Source organism: Anabrus simplex, chromosome 1 (genome assembly GCF_040414725.1).
Source record: "Anabrus simplex isolate iqAnaSimp1 chromosome 1, ASM4041472v1, whole genome shotgun sequence".
In the NCBI taxonomy this organism is placed as follows: Eukaryota; Metazoa; Arthropoda; class Insecta; order Orthoptera; family Tettigoniidae; genus Anabrus; species Anabrus simplex.
In genome coordinates, this window is record NC_090265.1 from 1790398951 (window position 1) to 1790417342 (window position 18392).

General features: G+C 38.3%; 1 protein-coding gene across 2 annotated transcripts in view; it reads right to left on the bottom strand.

Moving 5' to 3' along the window:
- Window positions 1-5171: 5171 nt before the first annotated feature.
- ND-75 (NADH dehydrogenase (ubiquinone) 75 kDa subunit) overlaps window positions 5172-18392 on the bottom strand; it is a 155846-nt gene continuing 142625 nt past the window's right edge. For both annotated transcript variants that reach the window (XM_067138625.2, XM_067138626.2), the window contains exons 13-14: window positions 7107-7241; window positions 5172-5704 (exon numbers count right to left, since the gene is read on the bottom strand). In XM_067138625.2, coding sequence (XP_066994726.2) covers window positions 5546-5704; window positions 7107-7241 — 294 coding nt within the window. In that variant the 3' untranslated portion in view covers window positions 5172-5545. The remainder of the gene's footprint in view (window positions 5705-7106; window positions 7242-18392) is intronic.

Genomic DNA, 18392 nt, shown 5'->3' on the forward strand with positions numbered 1-18392 from the left:
GAGATATGTGGCACTTTGCATTGAGCCGTAATCTTTAATTAGTGTTAGGGAAGCAGGCACACTATCAGTCGGTTTGCCGAAAAGGAAAGGACGACATAAATCACACTGAATCACTTTTGAAATATTCCTCACTATGTATCCGGCTAAATGATTAACTAAGTACTCTTTGTTACAATTCTGCCCACTTAACTCAGGTAAACTGTTTTCCCAGTCTAGTATTTGAATGTCATATTCAATGTTCACAATTTTTTCCCTGATTTCACCTACAGCTTGTGTCTTTACTGCACGATTTTTACTTTCAATTTCTCTTGCAAGAATATGCATTTGATTAACAAGAGACGTCAATGGGGATTCAGCTCTGTACTCACAGTTTCCGCCAGACGATAAGGCAAGTTTAGACGGTACGTAAATAGACTGCAACGTGTGTAAATGTAGAAAGTCAATAGTGGACGGACGATCATCACAACTTAGTGATCACAGGATACCAAAATGACGTTCTAGGGGATCTTGATTAAATTTTTCTGTCAAATTGTGTTCCCACAAATATTCAGACATTTCTAAGGTACTTTCCACGGTAACTCTTAAGGACTCCAGTGTCCTTTGTGAAGCGAATGAATTTTGAGTATCTCTGAGAACATTCTGCCATTTAAGTAATGTTTCATGTGCCTGTGATCCTTTATACAGTGCTTGAGTGGGAATAGACTAATTTAATGCGTCAATCAGACAGTTTAAATCGCTTGTGAAAATTTCCGTTTGTTTACTGTCTTCTAAACCCTGTGTTTTAACACCCCGATAAAATGCTATACCATTAGCGACTGATCTATTGAATAGTTGAAATGCCAGTCTTACATTCATTCGCTGAGACGAAGTAGGACCCAAGTGGGCAGAGGTCAGTTTGTAGCAAACTTTCAATCCGGAAAATTCAGGAGACGAGTCACATTCGTAAACATTTCTGTAGAATGAATAATCAACAATATTGCCATTATAATTAACCTGTCCTTTGTCATGAAAATTATTTCTTACACATTTAAATATATGTGGCGCGTCTGAAAATGCCCATAATTTTCTGTTGAAGTCAGCTGGATTGGAAATATAACACTTCAGATTCTTTATGTTACCAGATATTCCTAAGCATTTCCACAACTTTTTATTCGACTGGCTACCATCCAATGTGAAACCAATGATTCGGACACCTACTTGCTCTAATTGAATGATGACTTGAATGAGAAAGTTTGCAATTATATCACCAGGGGTGGCGTTCCAGCTAGCATATATCGCTATGGATATATAGAAAAGGAACAAACATAAAAACTAGAGCATGATTTGCCAACTGACCCTTGCTTTTATCTTCAGTAAATTTCCCCAAATCAACAAAACCATTCACTTGCAACGATTCCGAGTTAAAGCGAATTTCTTCTCGTAACTTCACCTCGTCAAATATCAACATCCCTAAGCGTTCATGTTCCTCCTTTCCATTAAAAAAAATCTGCTATGGCAGCTGCAGCATGCTCATTTATGCCGTACGAACATTTTAGGCCCTTCACCAAATTTCTCAAGTGGGATTCAGAAGGCAAAGGCAGCAAGTCATGATTTAAACAGTGCCGATAACCCTTGGGAGACTTTATTTTTAAAAGAAGTGCATCAAGAAGAAATTCATCACTATATCTCATTCCTTTTTTACTTTTCGCTTGACATTTCTTTAACATTGTATCGACTATAATTTTCTGTTTTTGCTGAGAGAACCGAATTGTTTTGACTCAGTGAAATTTCTCTTTGATTTTATATCAGAAATGTCTTTTTCAAGCAAATGTATCTTAGCTTTAGCGACATTGAGTTGATTTTGCGTTCTAATGAAATTACGTTTCTGATTCTTCAATCACCTCTTTAATAGCGCAATTGTTTTCCTAGCATCTGCGACAATAGAGCTATCTTCAACTACTGAGCATACAGGTTGATCACTATCACTGATATTTACGATCTGTTCAGGGCTTTTATTAGAGAAATCTCTTCGTGTGGATTGCTTATTCGTGGGGGAGTTGCATTTCTTGACTGCCTTAGAAATATACTTGGGTAGATTAGGAAATATGTGAGGAAATGCTTCTGGTTTTAATTTCCAGCGCTGTCTTGGTATCTCTACTCTTTCACCATTCACTGTAAACGAGTCTACTTTTACTAGAAAGTCATCGCAAAAATGAATGTCACAAACGAAACAGTTCTGAGTTAATTTTCGGTCTTTTCTATGGATAGCCTTCTCCCATTTCAGTAAAACACCACTCTCTTTAGGGGGCCTAAAGAAATACCTAGCTGAAGATGATCGGTCATATCCAGATCTGCAGCCGGGTACAAAACATGAGGGCATGATGTGATAGTTTCCTCCCGCACTGATATACGTTGCCTTATAGCACAATAGCAACAAAGACCGAGGTATTTAAAACGTAACACTTCTCACACAACTCAATCGTGAATACACTAATAATGCAAACTGTTGAAACATCTCTGACAGCGACAATAATGAGAAATAAAAATTAAAGGCAAATATAACGCGGGCTAATGGCCAAGGGTCTCTGTTGACATCGCAATCGCCTGTGCTGCCACCAAGCGGGTGTCCCACCAACCTCTTGAGCTCTCTTACGGGCGAACAGAGAAGATGTCGCACTTCCTCTTCGATACGCTATGCTTCAAGTGAGGTCTACGGTAAATTGCTAAGTTGAAACAAGAAGAGTAGTAGAGAAAATTTATCAGTGTTAAATATTTCGAATGTTGGGAATAAATCAGAGTGGAGTTCAGATCCAATTCTTAAAATTTATAGCATAGAAACGCTTCTGTAGTCCATTTTAAGTGAGGTTTATAATATTATGTGAAGAAATAAAATTGTAGTCCTCCAGAAGTCCAAGAGAAGAAGGGTGCTTGATGGTAAGCGGCTTGTCAAGTGGTAGTTGGAAGGAGTAAGTTACCTGATTATTTACCTTTCAGTTTGAGATATAGGCTGATGATGTTCTTAATTAAAGAGCGAAACATGTCCCTACAGTTTTAATTCTTTTTATGTATTGAAAAGGTGGAACAAATAAACTTTCATATTTATTTGACTTTATTGTACATTTCAATACGGACCAAAATATGAGAATCATAACATGTAATGAGTGGTATGTTCCGAGCTGTCAGCGGAGAGATGGCGTGGAATGACATTAGTAGACGAATAAGTTTGAGTGGCGTCTTTAAAAGTAGGAAAGGTCACAATATGAAGATAAAGTTGGAATTCAAGAGGACAAATTGGGGCAAATATTCATTTATAGGAAGGGGAGTTTAGGGATTGGAATAACTTACTAAGTGAGATGTTCAATAAATTTCCAATGTCATTGAAATCATTTAATAAAAGGCTAGGAAATCAACAGATAGGGAATCTGCCACCTGGGCAACTGCCCTAAATGGCAGATCAGTATTGACTGATTGATTGACTGATTGATTTCCTATTAGGGTCATAAGATTTATTATTTCTATCTTAATGTTGGTTACTGGTCGCGCATTTGTCACAGTAATAGAAGATCTGCAGCTGTGAAAGCCGTTTTTGAAAATTTCTCACAGTTCCCCCAGTACGTGGAGAACGGCGTGTCGCCTTAAGCAGGGGACACCCTAGCCTTTTCCGAGGTTGATTTCCTAGTACCATATCATATATAGGCTATTATTATGATGGGATCCCCACTCCCAAAGGCATTTTATACCTACTGTCCGGTGTTAATCTGGGCCGCTCCACTGGAGTACAGATGCCTTCTGTAGCCGCTCCTCTGGAGTACAGATGCTACAAATTTCCCTCTTCCTCCACCAATGTCATACCGAAGTCCACCTTCTCCACCACTCATGCCATTGGGGTCTTCACTGCCATCTGGTATCATTTTTAGAACTATCGAAAAGCCATACTCGGCCATATATCGATAGAACGAGGAAATCCGCAGGAGTTTAAAATAATACGAAAATTACGGATATTGCTCTGAAAATCGAGAGATCGGACCTGGCGATTGAGAAGAATGATGAAAAATCAGGAGACCTGGCACATCTGCATTTGTGTAATTTGCTTCATGGCTGATGATGACCTACGATTTAGGTCGAAACTAGTCCCTGAATGTTGATATAAATGTATATAATTAATAATTTTTATTGAAAAGGTGGACATTATAAAATATTTAACTATTATTGTAATAAAACTCTGTTTAATTACAAAATGTAGATCCTAAACAGCATTATTTTCTTGCTTAGCTATTATGATACCAGCACCATTTTAGAAGATCTGGTTCACTGTTTCCTGAGTAATAGACAAAATGATCTTTGATTCTGCGAGTACCTGAATCAGCCCACCACATTTTGCTTATTCCCCAGATGTTTATTTTGAGTCTTTCTATTTATCTGATGGTGCTGTGGATCCTTCCTCCTTCGTATACACCTTACATTCCAAGTGCATATCCTCATTACAGGTGACCTGGAGATTCTTAGCACCCTCTGACCACAGAAGGCATGCCGGGGACTGCGGGGCAAGGTATTTGATTGTTCAGCCATACCGATGACATCATGGGAAAAAATTAGGAGGCTTCTCATTGCTTTCCTCAATGCCATTTTAGGCCTTTGTTGGCTGCCCGCAACATAGCGAACAGACACTGCTGTAGCCGCTTCTGATATTTGCACCCAACTTTGATACGGACATCTTTTACTCAATTACCAGAGGTCTGAGCTGCCTCTTCTGTCACCTACTCCGTACTGAAGCCCTTTTTTCTCCGCTGGGGGTACCAATGAGGTCTTCGCTTGTAACCCTGAGCTAAGACCCATACCAGATGCTACACACCGGATCAGTACACTCAGGGACTCACCTGGGCAGGGTTGCCACTCCCTGAGTAGAGATACTTCAAAAGAAGGTTTATACCTGCCACCTGTTAAATTATCTCACCAGTACCAAACTTTTCACTGTTGCCAAGATAGCTCCATCCACAGCAAAGAAAGAGTTAAACTATGCCACTTCTCATTATTTGAATGTTGCAGAGATGAAAATGTTTAGGAGAAACAAAAGCTAAGTTAATACATGTGATAAGTGGTTCTTTCTGAGGGGATGATCATGCAGATTTCCTGAAGTGAAATGAGGTTACTAACTTTGACCATCTGACTCCTTGATAAAATAAGTAAACATGTAAGTAAACAATGTGTACTGGTTTATTTAGTACATTCAAATAACATACTCATACTCTTTATTCAACCACTTACACATCTGGACAGTCATCTCATAAATATTATGTACAAAACTTTATAAACGCTTTTCTTTTCACATCCCCAAACAAGCACCAAAACGTAACTGTATTTACATGGCAAATCCTCATCTGGCGTATTTCTTGAATGTGTAGGTATCTATGGATTCATACTAGAGTTGAAATCAAATACTAGTTCATCACGTGAGTAACAAGTACTCATAATAATTACAGATGGATATATATGCTACGGAATGAAGATCAGAAAAGAAAACACATTTACTACTGCATCAGATAAAACTATAAATACACTCTAAGTTCTATACATTTGAATACTTGTTACATTTTTGTTTCATGACCGCCTGCACACATTTGGCCATCGTTGGTGACGCACGACTGATTGTATCAGTCATGAAGAAGTCTTCTAGACATTTCTGTTTTACATCCAATGGTGAACATTCCAGCTGCAATGCGATGTCCTACAATGAAAGAAATGCAACATCGAATTTCAAAAATCTTGAAACAGATTAATTTTTATAAGTCATTCCTACACAAATAAAATAATTACACTGTTTCTCTTTCAATATTTGAAGGAAAGAATATTCACTTCTGAAATATGCATAAAAATAATGGATAATTACAGAAAATGTATAGCACTATTGGCATGATCAACTGCAGGTGACAGTTTTTTAAGAGACCATTTGACTTTTGACTGTTTCATGAACTAATCACAATTATCTGAGAGCCCCATCATTCCTAAATATTGAAAATGAAAACCTACAACCTGTTTTCCAGTCAGTGACCAGGTCAGGGATGTAATGAATGAATGATATATATATAGGCTATTAATACGATGGGATCGCCACTCTCAAAGTGATTTGTGAATGACTAATTGATGCTATGAAATGAGAATGGAGAGTGTAGCTGGAATAAAAGATGACAGGGAAAACCAGAGTACCCGGACAAAAACCTGTCCTGCCCCTGCTTTGTCCAGCACAAATCTCACATGGAGTGACTGGGATTTGAACCATGGTATCCAGTGGTGAGAGGCCGACGCGTTGCCGTCTGAGCCATGAAGGCTCATTCCTAAATATTATACTGTAATACATGTTACATGGAGCAAAAACGTGGACTCTTACAGTACATTCCATACCTTGAGGTATAAAAAAAAAATTTTTTTACTAGTACGCTGCACCGACACAGATAGGTCTTAAGGCGACGATAGGATAGGAAAGGCCTAGGAGTTGGAAGCAGCTGTGGCCATAATTAAGGTACAGCCCCAGCATTTGCCTGGTGTGAAAATGGGAAACCACAGAAAAGCATCTTCAGGCCTGCTGACAGTGGGATTCGAACCCACTATATGCCGGATGCAAGCTCACAGCTGTGCGCCCCTAACCGCATGGCCGCTTCTAATTCATGAAGGCCAAATGGTCTAGCGAGTTCACTATTTTGATTGTGTGCCTTCTCAACTTTGAAGTCTGAGTCTAAATGAAGATCTTGGTGAACTATTATTTACCAGTTGTGATGCAATTTTATTAGCAGTGATGTTTGCATATGTGGTGCTCTTAATAGGATCATTAGTTCCTTTAGCAGTCTCCAAGCTTTCTGACAAAAAATTACATGTCACACATAGAATTATACATGAATAGGAACACATAACAGGACAAACACAATGCATCAGAAGAGGAGGGAAACAGGAAAGGAGATAAGGACAAACATGAAATCGCAAAGCCCAGGACAATATCCACATCTTCATGAACTGCCATCTTCAAAAAGATAGGATCTCTTGTGTGCGTGTGCACACACACTCTCTCTTGATCATTTGTTACTTCCAAAAAAATGACTTTGGTAGTCAAACAAAGGAAAACAGAATCTTTTTACCTTTGATAATTCCAAAGCTTGGACAAAGTAGTTTGCATCTTCAACTTCTCCATATCGAGTTATGTTTGGAGACACCTCCTCCAAACGTCGCCGAATCTCATTCAAATTATCATACGGGAGCTTGTGACCTACAATCTAAAAGAGAACATACGAATGAAGACATACAATCTAAAAACTGATTTAAAGAAAATGAAAAGTTCCAAGACCTGGTTAAACAAACCATGTGCCTAGGTTTTCTACACTTCACAAAATTAGTGGGTAAAGTCTCTAACGTTCAACTTCTTTAACATATCTGCTATAAAATTAGTAAGTTAAAGTATGAACATACAAAAAGGCAAAGGAAGATTCCATACAAAGAAGGCAAATATTTTAAGCACTTAGCCAAAGTAGTAGTAGTAGTAGTAGTAGTAGTAGTAGTAGTAGTAGTAGTAGTAGTTGCTGCTGCTGCTGCTGAACTGACAAGACAGGTCTTATGGCAATCATGGTATAGGACAGGGCTAGGAATGAGAAGGAAGCTATCATGGCCCTAATTAATTACAACCTGATGTGAAAACGAGAAAACATGGAAAATCATCTTCAGAGCTGCTAAGAGTAGTGTTCAAACCCACAAATACAAGCTCACAGATACGTGACCCAAACCATGCAGCCAGTTTGCTTGGTCACACTAAAACAAAGTATTTCTGGGGTCATTGGAGCCACTTAGGCTCATTTGCACTTTAGCCAGGAGTTTAACATCAGATATGTTTCCTGACTCCACGTAATTTACACACAAAAATTCACTGTAAAATCCATCATGATTCCAACCTCAACCAACTTGCAGGGAAGTCTACAAATAAGCCACTTCCATCTAATTCACAAGATCTCATGATGTAGCAGACCTCAAGATGAAAAGAAAAAAAAAAGGGGGAAAGAAATGATGTTTCAGCCAATTACCTTATACTTCAACATTAGGCAAAGTATTCTCCCCACTCCGTACATTATTATCCACCTCCATAGTGCAGAGGTTAGCGCTATTAGTTGCCCTTCTTGGAGACCCGGATTTGATTTCTGGTACTGCTGGTATGTGGTTAAATACTGTATTTACTCGTGTATTAGACCACCCTGGAGTCAGACAAGGAGATGGATTATCACCCATCCTGTTTAACAATGTAATGGAGAAAGTCATAAGAAACTGGGAAAACTTTCTGAAAGTAGAAGGCATACAGAGAATTCATTTTTGACGCAAGGGACAAATCTTGGAAATTAAATGTCTGGCTTTTGCTGATCTTTCTCTCTTAGCTCAAAACAGTGAGAATGCCCAAACGATGCTGGAGCTTCTTCATGACAATGCGAAGAAAACAGGTCTCTAAGTCTCCTATAAAAAGACAAAGTACATGGAGTACCGACATCAGGGAGAGTAAAGCATGAAAGTGAAGTGCAGAGAGATTAGAATAGTAGAAAGGTTTAAGTATTTAGGAGAACTGATCCAACCCAATGGACTAGACAAGGAGGCAAACAAGGAAAGAGCTAGAAAATTGGAACTAGCCTACAGACTGACACAGAACAGGTACAATAAACAGGCAATATCCTACAAAGCCCAAATTAAACACTACAACGTTGTTGTAAAACCAGAGGGGCTGTACAGTTCAGAATGCCTTATATTAAATAAAAAAGGGGAACTGAAAAAAATCGAGAAGGAAATAAAAATTCTAAGGAAAATTCTTGGACCTCAGAAAACGACACATGGGACATGGAGAAAAAGGAGAAATGAGGATCTCTACAAGTATTCCGAAAAGATCACAGACACAATGCAAAAACGAAGACTAAAATTTTACAGACATCTTGTCGGAATGAATGACAACAGCCTGACTAAAAGAATATTTGAATATATAATTGGATTGAGGAGGACAACAAAACGGGTGGACGAGGTTAAGGAGGACACAGAAGAAATTAAAATGACACCAGAATTGATCCTCAACAGAAAGAAGTTCAGAACTCTAATAGATGACCACAAATTCCATGAAGAGCAGCAGAAGAACAGGCCCAAATTTGTAATATCTGAGGAGGAGAGAAAAATAAGGAGTGAACAAATGAAGCAGTTCTGGGAAGACAAAAGAAGAAGACTGGCCAGAAAGCATTAAGTTACCCGTGGTCCACAGTTGGCCAAATTCGGAAACAAGAAGAAGCCTCCCCCTGGCTTTTCGAGACAAAGAAAATGAAAAAATATATCTCGTATACAAGACTTCCCAATGTAAATTCATCAGAGAAGAACTAACGATTCCACTTCAAAGTGGGTACAAGCCTTACTGCAGCTCCGATGACATCACACAAATTTTTGAATAGTTTCGTCCATACAACCCTGCGCAATGAAAACATGCGTCAAAGACATGCGCAACGTCTGTGTTTCGCAGTTAAGAAATAGGGACAAATTTTGCCTAAATATATTAGGCACCTTCAGCCGTGTTTCCTTAATACTAAAATTAAAATGGTTAACAAGGCCTAACGCTATGCTGAAAACACTACATAAAATGGCTTGTAATACTGAAAGAATTATCACAAAAATACACAACATTTACATAAAATGAACACTTACGTGCACTTGACTTAATTTGCATAAAATAACGCTTTTGCTGATTGCCTGTAATAGTTAATATTTACACACACTCAGGTACATTTGTAAATGTATTTCAAAAACTTATAACTCCGTTGGAATAAAAAATGCTACTGTTGATCATGTTTGTAATTGTAGCATTTTAAATTGCAAATTTATGTCATAGTATCTGGGCATTATTCACATACATAGTGAAGACTAAGCAGTCCTACATGGACAGAGTAGAAGAGGGGAGAGAAGGTTCTTTCTGTGGCTATCCAAATTTTAGTTTTAATTTTAATTTAAGACAACAAGACTGAAGATGCCTAATATATTTAGGCAGAACATGTCCCGTTATTCCATTATGTAACATAGGTTTTGATTTCTAATGAACCACAAATTATATCAATTCTATGAGATAATTCTTTCATGAGCTTATACGTAATTCACTTAGGATCCCAATATAAAATTTATAACTTGCACTGACGTTACTGTTAGAAATGTGTTAAGTGGAAAAAAGCTGACACAGAAAAATTACGTTCATCAAAAATAATAAAACTCTGTTGTTCCCCGAACAAAGAAAGGCATATGAATTACAATGCGACGTGTTTAGGATAAAGAAAGTAGAGTAGAAGTCCGTTATAGCGAGAATTCATAACAGCGAAAATTTTACTCGCTAGAACGGATTGTCGTTATATCCGATTTTTGTATAAAAGTCGGAAAACCCTTCATGTACTTTGAAATCGGTATGAAACGGCAATCAGTTTGTTCAGAACTTGCGTTTCCGCAGATGATATCCACACTATGGCTTATTTGTTTGTTATTTTTCGTAATCCGATACTACGTGAAAGTGTACGTTTAATTTCATCTGAAAAAAATATAGTACCGTATTTCTCCGAATCCAAGATGAACCCCACTTTTTCCTTCAAAAAATTTAAATTAGGCTCAAAAAGAAGTTTGTAAACTCACATGAATGCCTTGTTGTACTGTAGGCCTACGCATTTTAGACAATTTTTAGACGCCGAACATTGACTTTCGTCATGCCGTATTTCTTTTTCTTTTTTGCGGCTGCACAATTATTCTTAATTTCCGCGGGTTTAAGGACCATTAACTTAACATTGGCATCATAATACCGAAGAGAACTCGTTGAAAATTTTCCGGCAATATCTATTCCATGCGCCTCTATAATACACAGAAATTATTCTTGCTCTCTATAAAATTGTTACTTTTACGCAGCGTCAGATATAACCGGCTACTGCTATACGCACGTCTCGCTTGTCGGGTTCGGCCAAATTCAGCGGCTAGCGATGTATAGGCCTAATCGCGAACGTTGAAAGTCAACGAACGAGTTTATTGCGCCACGGTATGGGCATTCCACCCTTGTGTTTTTCGTGCACATACCTCACAATTTCATCTTCGACTTCTTTAAAGCGTCCTTTTTGCGGACCACTGTATGCATTTTTTTGTACAGTATGCATTTTTTTAGCACTTTGCCTTCACGCTAACGCCAAATATTGGCTTTAGTTAGGCCTATGACGTATTTTCTTGCGGCTGCACAATTATTCTACATTTCCGAGTGTTCAATAAACATTAAGTTTAGAACCCGTTGAAAATTTGCTGGCAATAACTTTTCCACATATCTTTACAATACGACTATCCATCACGAAAATATTCCTGCTGTCTACAAACCTTAATTTTACTAAGCGTCAAGTACAATAGACGTGTTATGACTCTGCCACTGAGTAGCCATGGCTTTTCTAAGAATTCGAAGGGTCGCATGTTTTGATACCATTCTGCAGATTTGAGAAACACACAGGCACTGTACAACGGTTGTCGCGGCTAGCGATGTGTAGTAAAGAGGCGGTCGTTTATTGTCAACGAGTTCTGTGCGTGTGTGAAAAGAAGCAGCGTGGTTACCGCGGTAGTTGCCAGTGGGATCCATGTTAGGCCGCAAATGCAACAACCCTTGAGTTTTCGCATGAGATTCCGAGGAAAAAAAAGTTTTGGATTCGGAGAAATACGGCATCACTCCAGAGATTTCTGTGGCAAACACCTCAGCTTTCTTCTTCAAACAGCGTCACCTAACCGTATATGTAGCTTATCATGAAAACATACTTGAAACGCATGTAAATAGCCGTAACTAGACGCGAGAAGATATGAAATATCCTTTGAAATCAGTGATGTACTCTGCCATATCTTGAGGTGTATCACATTCTTACTTAATTTCCGTATATAACATTAAAATTAAGATACTGTTTACTTCAGTCTATTTTTAACGAGTTAACAACTGCTATCGGCCATGTTATTTATGCATTTATTACGAAAACATGTTATCGCCTTTCATTTCGAATTTTCTTTAGAGAACAGAAGTCGATGGATATTACTAATCAACTCCAACATCGCCTTTGAATGCCAACGAGAGAGCTCGCAACTGCACAAAGTGAGAAAACTATACCGTTCCGAAGATGATCGATCGCATTTTGTTGCAAACGTTTCAGTTTTCTTATACAAACAGCGTCACGTATCCTAACTTAACCGTACTATACGTATGATGAAAACACACTTAAAGTGCCAGTAGAGAAATTATACCTTTCTGGCTATAAATTTTGATAATAGCCTTTCCGTAATTTAACCAGACACGACAAAATATAAACTAACCTCTGAAATCAATTAAGCACTCTGCCATATCTCGAGGTGTATCCCATTCTTACTTAATTGCAGTATGTCACCTCAAAATTAAGCGGTCGTTTAGTCAGCCTTAATTTTTAACGAGTTAACAACCGTTATCGGACACGTTATTTACGCATTTATTACAAAAGTATGTTCTCTTTCATTTCGAATTTTCTTTACGGAACAGCTGTCGACGGATATTACTAATCGACTCCGACATCGCCTTTGAATGTCGACGAGAGAAATCGCTAGTGCACATAGCGAGGAAACGATGCCAAAGGTAATCGATCGCATGCAGTATCATCGCTGGGGTGCATAAATATCAGCAACAGAAAAAATCGCGCGCGCTTAATCGCTCGTAATAACGGATACGCCAGTCATAGGGTGCTCGCTGTAACCGAAGGACGATACACAGTTTAATATAGGAATGTTGAAGGGACAGAAAAAAATCGTCGCTATAACGGATTTCTCGTTGTATGATGTACTCGCTATAGTGGACTTCTACTGTAGTTTGATTTTTTTGGATGAACAGGAAAGACATTTCTTCTAAATTTGATTTTGGCTGAAATATGGATTAAGTAGGATATTACTTTTGCCATAGTTTCATCAGGAACAGCAGCAGTAGCAGCAAGAACACTGGGTTCAGCATTAAAATTGTGACAACCTATCAACGTCTGATACACCTATATGCAACATAAGTAAAAGTTTGTGTCAGGCTACAATTCTCATAAAGTGCAAAATAACAATTTGTGATGAATGCACAATGGCACATAAAGAATCCTTAGAAACCCTAGAGCAGGGATGGTGAACCTATGTCACGCGTGTCACTAGGTGACACGTGAGCAGGATTTCTCTGGCACGCCACATGAACATATTAAAGTTTTTATATACGTCTTGTGTTACAGACTATACAAGATCATATGGATCGTATAGTCATAGTGTTTCACGTGTAAGAAATAAATATCGAAAACCTGGCGCTCAGTCAGTCGATGAGTGAGGTTTGACGTGTGTGTGGTAGCCAGTAGCGCGTAATTATTCGTTGTGTGTTACTGTTTATTGAATGTCGTTTGTATACGAACCTCACAAATATGTTTTCGGTGCTGAAAAAACAGAAACTTAACAAAAGTAGTAACCGGATTCTTCAAGAACAGTGGGCAACGGAATTCAGAGTGATGGAAATAAACAATGATGCTTTGTGTTGCCTGTGACTGAAAACCGCACATTTAATGGAGGCCAAAAGCACCATTTCGGGACGAATCATTTAAATGTTCATTCCATGTCAAATGAAGAAAGAAGAGAGCTTGCTTCACAGAAAATCGAAGAATACACAAAGCAAACTACCTTTTGTATCATCTTTCAGTCCAAGGAATACTATCAGTGCAGCTGTCTCACTGCATATCAGAGCATGGGAAGGCGACTTTTGACGGTGAGTTCTTGAAAGATACTTTTTTACCGACGTCTGATACATTAATTGAAGACTTACCTAATAAACAGCAAATAATTAACAGAACTAAAGAAATGCCAGCCAGCCGAAATACTGTCAAGGGTAGAATAATAAGAATGAGTGAAGATGTTTCAGAGAATTTGAAAGCTGATTCGGATAACTCCCAGATGTATTCAGTATGTCTTGATGAAAACACGCATGTGACCTTACAAGAAAGGATTGCTGTTTTGTCTGATTTCCTGGTGAAAATATGATGAGGGGAGGGAGGAATTAGTAAAATTGTTGAGTTTACGAAGTACGACAATAGGTAAGGATATAATGAAGGATGTGAAGCAAGAACTTGTATTAACCCTCTCGTGCACGCATTTTCAGTTTGAAGTGAAAAAAAATATTGTCTTGATTTTTTATTCATTGGAAGGTTACAAAATACAATCACGTTAAAGAAAACGAAATAATAGTTCATTTTCTTTGAAAATCCCACGGACCTCATATGAGGCCTATGTGCATGAAGGGAGTCCACACACACCACAACACAAATGAACTGAGGAATAATTTTCTTGGGAGATACTGTGCGCTGGATGTCAGTTTTACATGCACGTTTTACCAAACTATATTTTGCATTAAGGAGTGGCTGTTGTTGTTATTTCCTGCTATGGAATTCCTCAAAAGACTGTGGACAAAAGGCATATTGGCAGCGAAGGCAGACATACCTGGTTTTCCTTGAACAACCGTGAAGGTGGTACTTCTATCCTTTCTCAGCTTATCGGTAGCCTTCACTTTCAACCATTTTTTGGTTGCTGGTGGTGTCTGTGAAGCGGGTCTTCCTTTCTTTGGTTGATGATTGCTTCCCATGTAAATGAGAGAAGTAGTTACTGAGGACTTGAATTCTAACAGATCCAGCTTCTCACAATCTGGGTTCATTCTCCAGAGGATCCAACAGTTTACAATGGTCGCATTCAGTAGATAATGGAATACTCTGAAGTACTCCCTTTTGTGCCTTATGGTGTGCCTATAAAGACCTACGAGCGAGTCCATTAGATGTACGCCACCCATGTGGGAACTGTAAATGCTGATGGAATATGGTCGTGGAATCTCAATGATTGCGCGCAGTTTTCGACACCATCTCTTAGCAACACCTCAGGTTCTGCTCCAGCAAATGTAGATGATTCGTATAAAAATGAATTATCATGCCAGCAGGTTATTGTGATGTTGGACTGCGACGTAACAGTGTACAACCCTCTTGGTTCCTTCTTCATGGTTTTCACAGACCGCCGCTTGAGATCAGCACCACAAAGCCTGTTAGCTCTGATAGTCCTGGAAGCATAAATGCCATCTTCAAGAAGTTTCTGGAGAAGATTAATCGACGTAAACAGATTATCAAAAGCTTATGGCTTTTGAACTTTACGTCTTCATGCAACCTAAGAACATCATCACTAACAGCTCGAAATTCAGAATGACCTTACCATTTTGCACTTTTCCTTGATAGATCTCAAAGCTATGGATGTATCCTGAGGAACTGGTTAAGACCCAAATTTTGAATCCCCATTTTTAGGGTTTACTCTTCATACATTATTTCAGCTTTGATCGGCCTTTGAAAGGGGCCATCTCATCACCTGATGAAAATTCTTCTGGCTGGGAAGAAATCTAAAGATGTGCTTGAAATGGTCAATCATAGGACGTAAACGTATAAGCCGATCATTGATGTCTTCTGGAATGTTCTGATTGTCAATGAAGTGCAAATACTTCCGTATCTCGCAAAAGCGATTGTATGTCATATTGTCAGGTATTACTTGCAGGGCGCAGAGTATATTGTGACATTCGTTGTAAAGACTACATTTTCTACAGACGGCGCTGGTTCTTCATCCATTTTGTTCTAAATACACAGAAATGAGAACATATGACAAATGTGCCATAAAACATAACCATAACCTCTCGTACATTTAGACCTCATATGAGGCCCCTATATTATTACACAAAATAATGGTAATAAATTGCATGTACAATAAAAATACTAATACCATTGGAGAGAGCATGCTTTTCTCCTACATAAAACATTTTTGCTTATCAGTTGCATATATTTGTAAAGGACGTATCTATTTCAATAATTTAGTCTACATATGAAACACACCTAATAACAAGAGCGCCACAACTGCCTACAACTTTGCAGCTGCAAGGAAGTGCTGTCATCTCATAGGTATTGTTGTAACTAATATCACACCTCACATGAGGTCTAAAGTGAAGAACAGACTCATAATTTTCCACAAATTCATAACAATATTATATAAACTGCGCACTAAACGAAACATAATTTTGGGACCTCATATGAGGCTTGTGCGCATGAGAGGGTTAAAAATGGGCTATGACTTACAGAATAGCCTCAAGTATGGTGGGTATTCATAATGGGTTTGTGTAATTTCTTAAATAAAACGTTAAACACCCTACAATGAACATTGTGAAGTCAACAGTTAGAATCCATCTTGGTTCAGACCTATGTTCTTCTTGTGTCTTATTGAAGACAAGAAGTTATGAACCTAATATAAATGACATGGGTACTAAATGTGAGAACAATATTTCACTCCAAGTTCATTAGCAATATTAGTATTTTAATTGTTATATCTAATAACATTTAATGATGAGGTGTGTTACAATGGGAGCTTATTATATATTTTTACAAGTAATGTTAGGTATTTTCGAAATATTTATAAAAGTATTTTTAATGTTTTTGCAAAATACAACCACTAAACATGCAGTCAAATTTACTTACAAGATATATATATATTAAATAAGTGAATAAATCACTAAATGAATAACATATTATGAAACATAATTGGGAATTAAGAAAGGAAGTCGTCCTGGAGGGGGTGTATAGCCATTCCTTAAAAGAAAATAACAAGTGGCACAGTAAACAGTTGAGACTAATAAAATAGACTTAAAATAGCACACTAGCTGGAAAAGGTTCGCCATCTCTGCCCTAGAGAGAACTCTCAGGAGATTTGAAAAGTAATCATCAGCCAATGGGTGGGGCTTTTACTTCTATCAGGAGACTTCCACCATACTGTGTCCATCATTCCAAAATCTGCACCCACAGATGAGCTCAATGCTTCCTTAAAATCATCACACCAAATGGTGGCACATATGAACCACTAATATGGGAGTACATTAAGGCTACAATCTATCAGCAGAAATTTAAACACAACATTTGCAGGTTGGGGAAGGAACATTTCCAACAACAGAGGAAAGTAATTAAGTAAAACCTTGATGCATCGTTTTTCATGGGGGGGGGGATGACAATGGATGCCGGAAAACGATAAATGTGGGTGATATATAAAATAGGGGGAAAGCAAAATAATAAAATATGGGTACTGTTTTGGGGCATTTTTCGTCATGTAAATATAATAAGAAGAAGAACACTAACAATAATAATAATAATAATAATAATAATAATAATAATAATAATAATAATAATAATAACAACAATAACAATAATGGCGTGTCGTCTCCCAAGCCAGGTGCAATCTTTCGAGTTGCTGCGTGACAGGCGATCTACGCGCTTACGAAAATGAGGTTCTACCTAAGATGAATTCTAATACATAAGTTGGAGCACACACACAGCCCCCGAACTTTCGGAATTAACAAACGAAAGATAAAATCCCCGACCCGATCGGGATCTTTTGAACTGAAGGCCAACACGTGCTAACCTTTTAGCCATGGAGCCAGACATGCTCATACTATAGATAACGGTATCAAATCATTGCAATCGTGATATATGCGATGAAAATAAAAAGCGTGACTTTTACAACGGTTCGTTCCACTTTTCCTTGCATCTCGTAGTAATTAAAAAACCTGCAAGGTCAATTTGATAGGTTAGAGATCCCACATGGCGCGGCTCAGATGATGTCACAGAGGTTAGAAATTCAACATGGCATGCCTCGGACGATGTCACAGCGGGCTAAGCGATGCTGCCAACTTAGGAATTAGTTTCAAGACCAGGCTAATGAAAAGATTATTCATTCGGCTTGTAACAAGACAACTGGGCAAGAGGCAACAAAGTGGTCAACTGGCCTCTAGCATCCCACGCACATCAGAAGGTACGACGCGATTAATAACCCTGTGACTAAAACATATCCGGCACACACCGTGACTATTTTTTATTGCACAATTGTCTCATTTTCAACGAAGCTGGCAGCCCTAGCCAGCCAATAGTAACACACAAAATGGTGTTAAATTTTAGTTTTACAGTCCCTCTGTTTTAATTCTTGTAAATAAGAATACTTCTAGGGACTAGTTAATGGGTCGAGGAGAGGCGTTGGCGCCAGGAGGTTCGCAGTGAGGTTGCGTGTGAATAACCTGCACAGCACTCCAGCCTACGAGATCACTGCTCGAGACTAGCAACTCGTAATTGCTCGTACATTTTCGCGTAACAGGTTGCCGCTATTATATGCTAGAGTATTCAGCTGTCTCTTTAAATTCAAAAAACTTTTGCGTATATTTTTCTTACATCAATCCGTGTGGGAAAATTGTGACCGAGGACAAATATTTTTTTGACAATCGATGCGATGAAACGATAGTTCGACGAACAACAGATGCGGGGAAATTTAACACT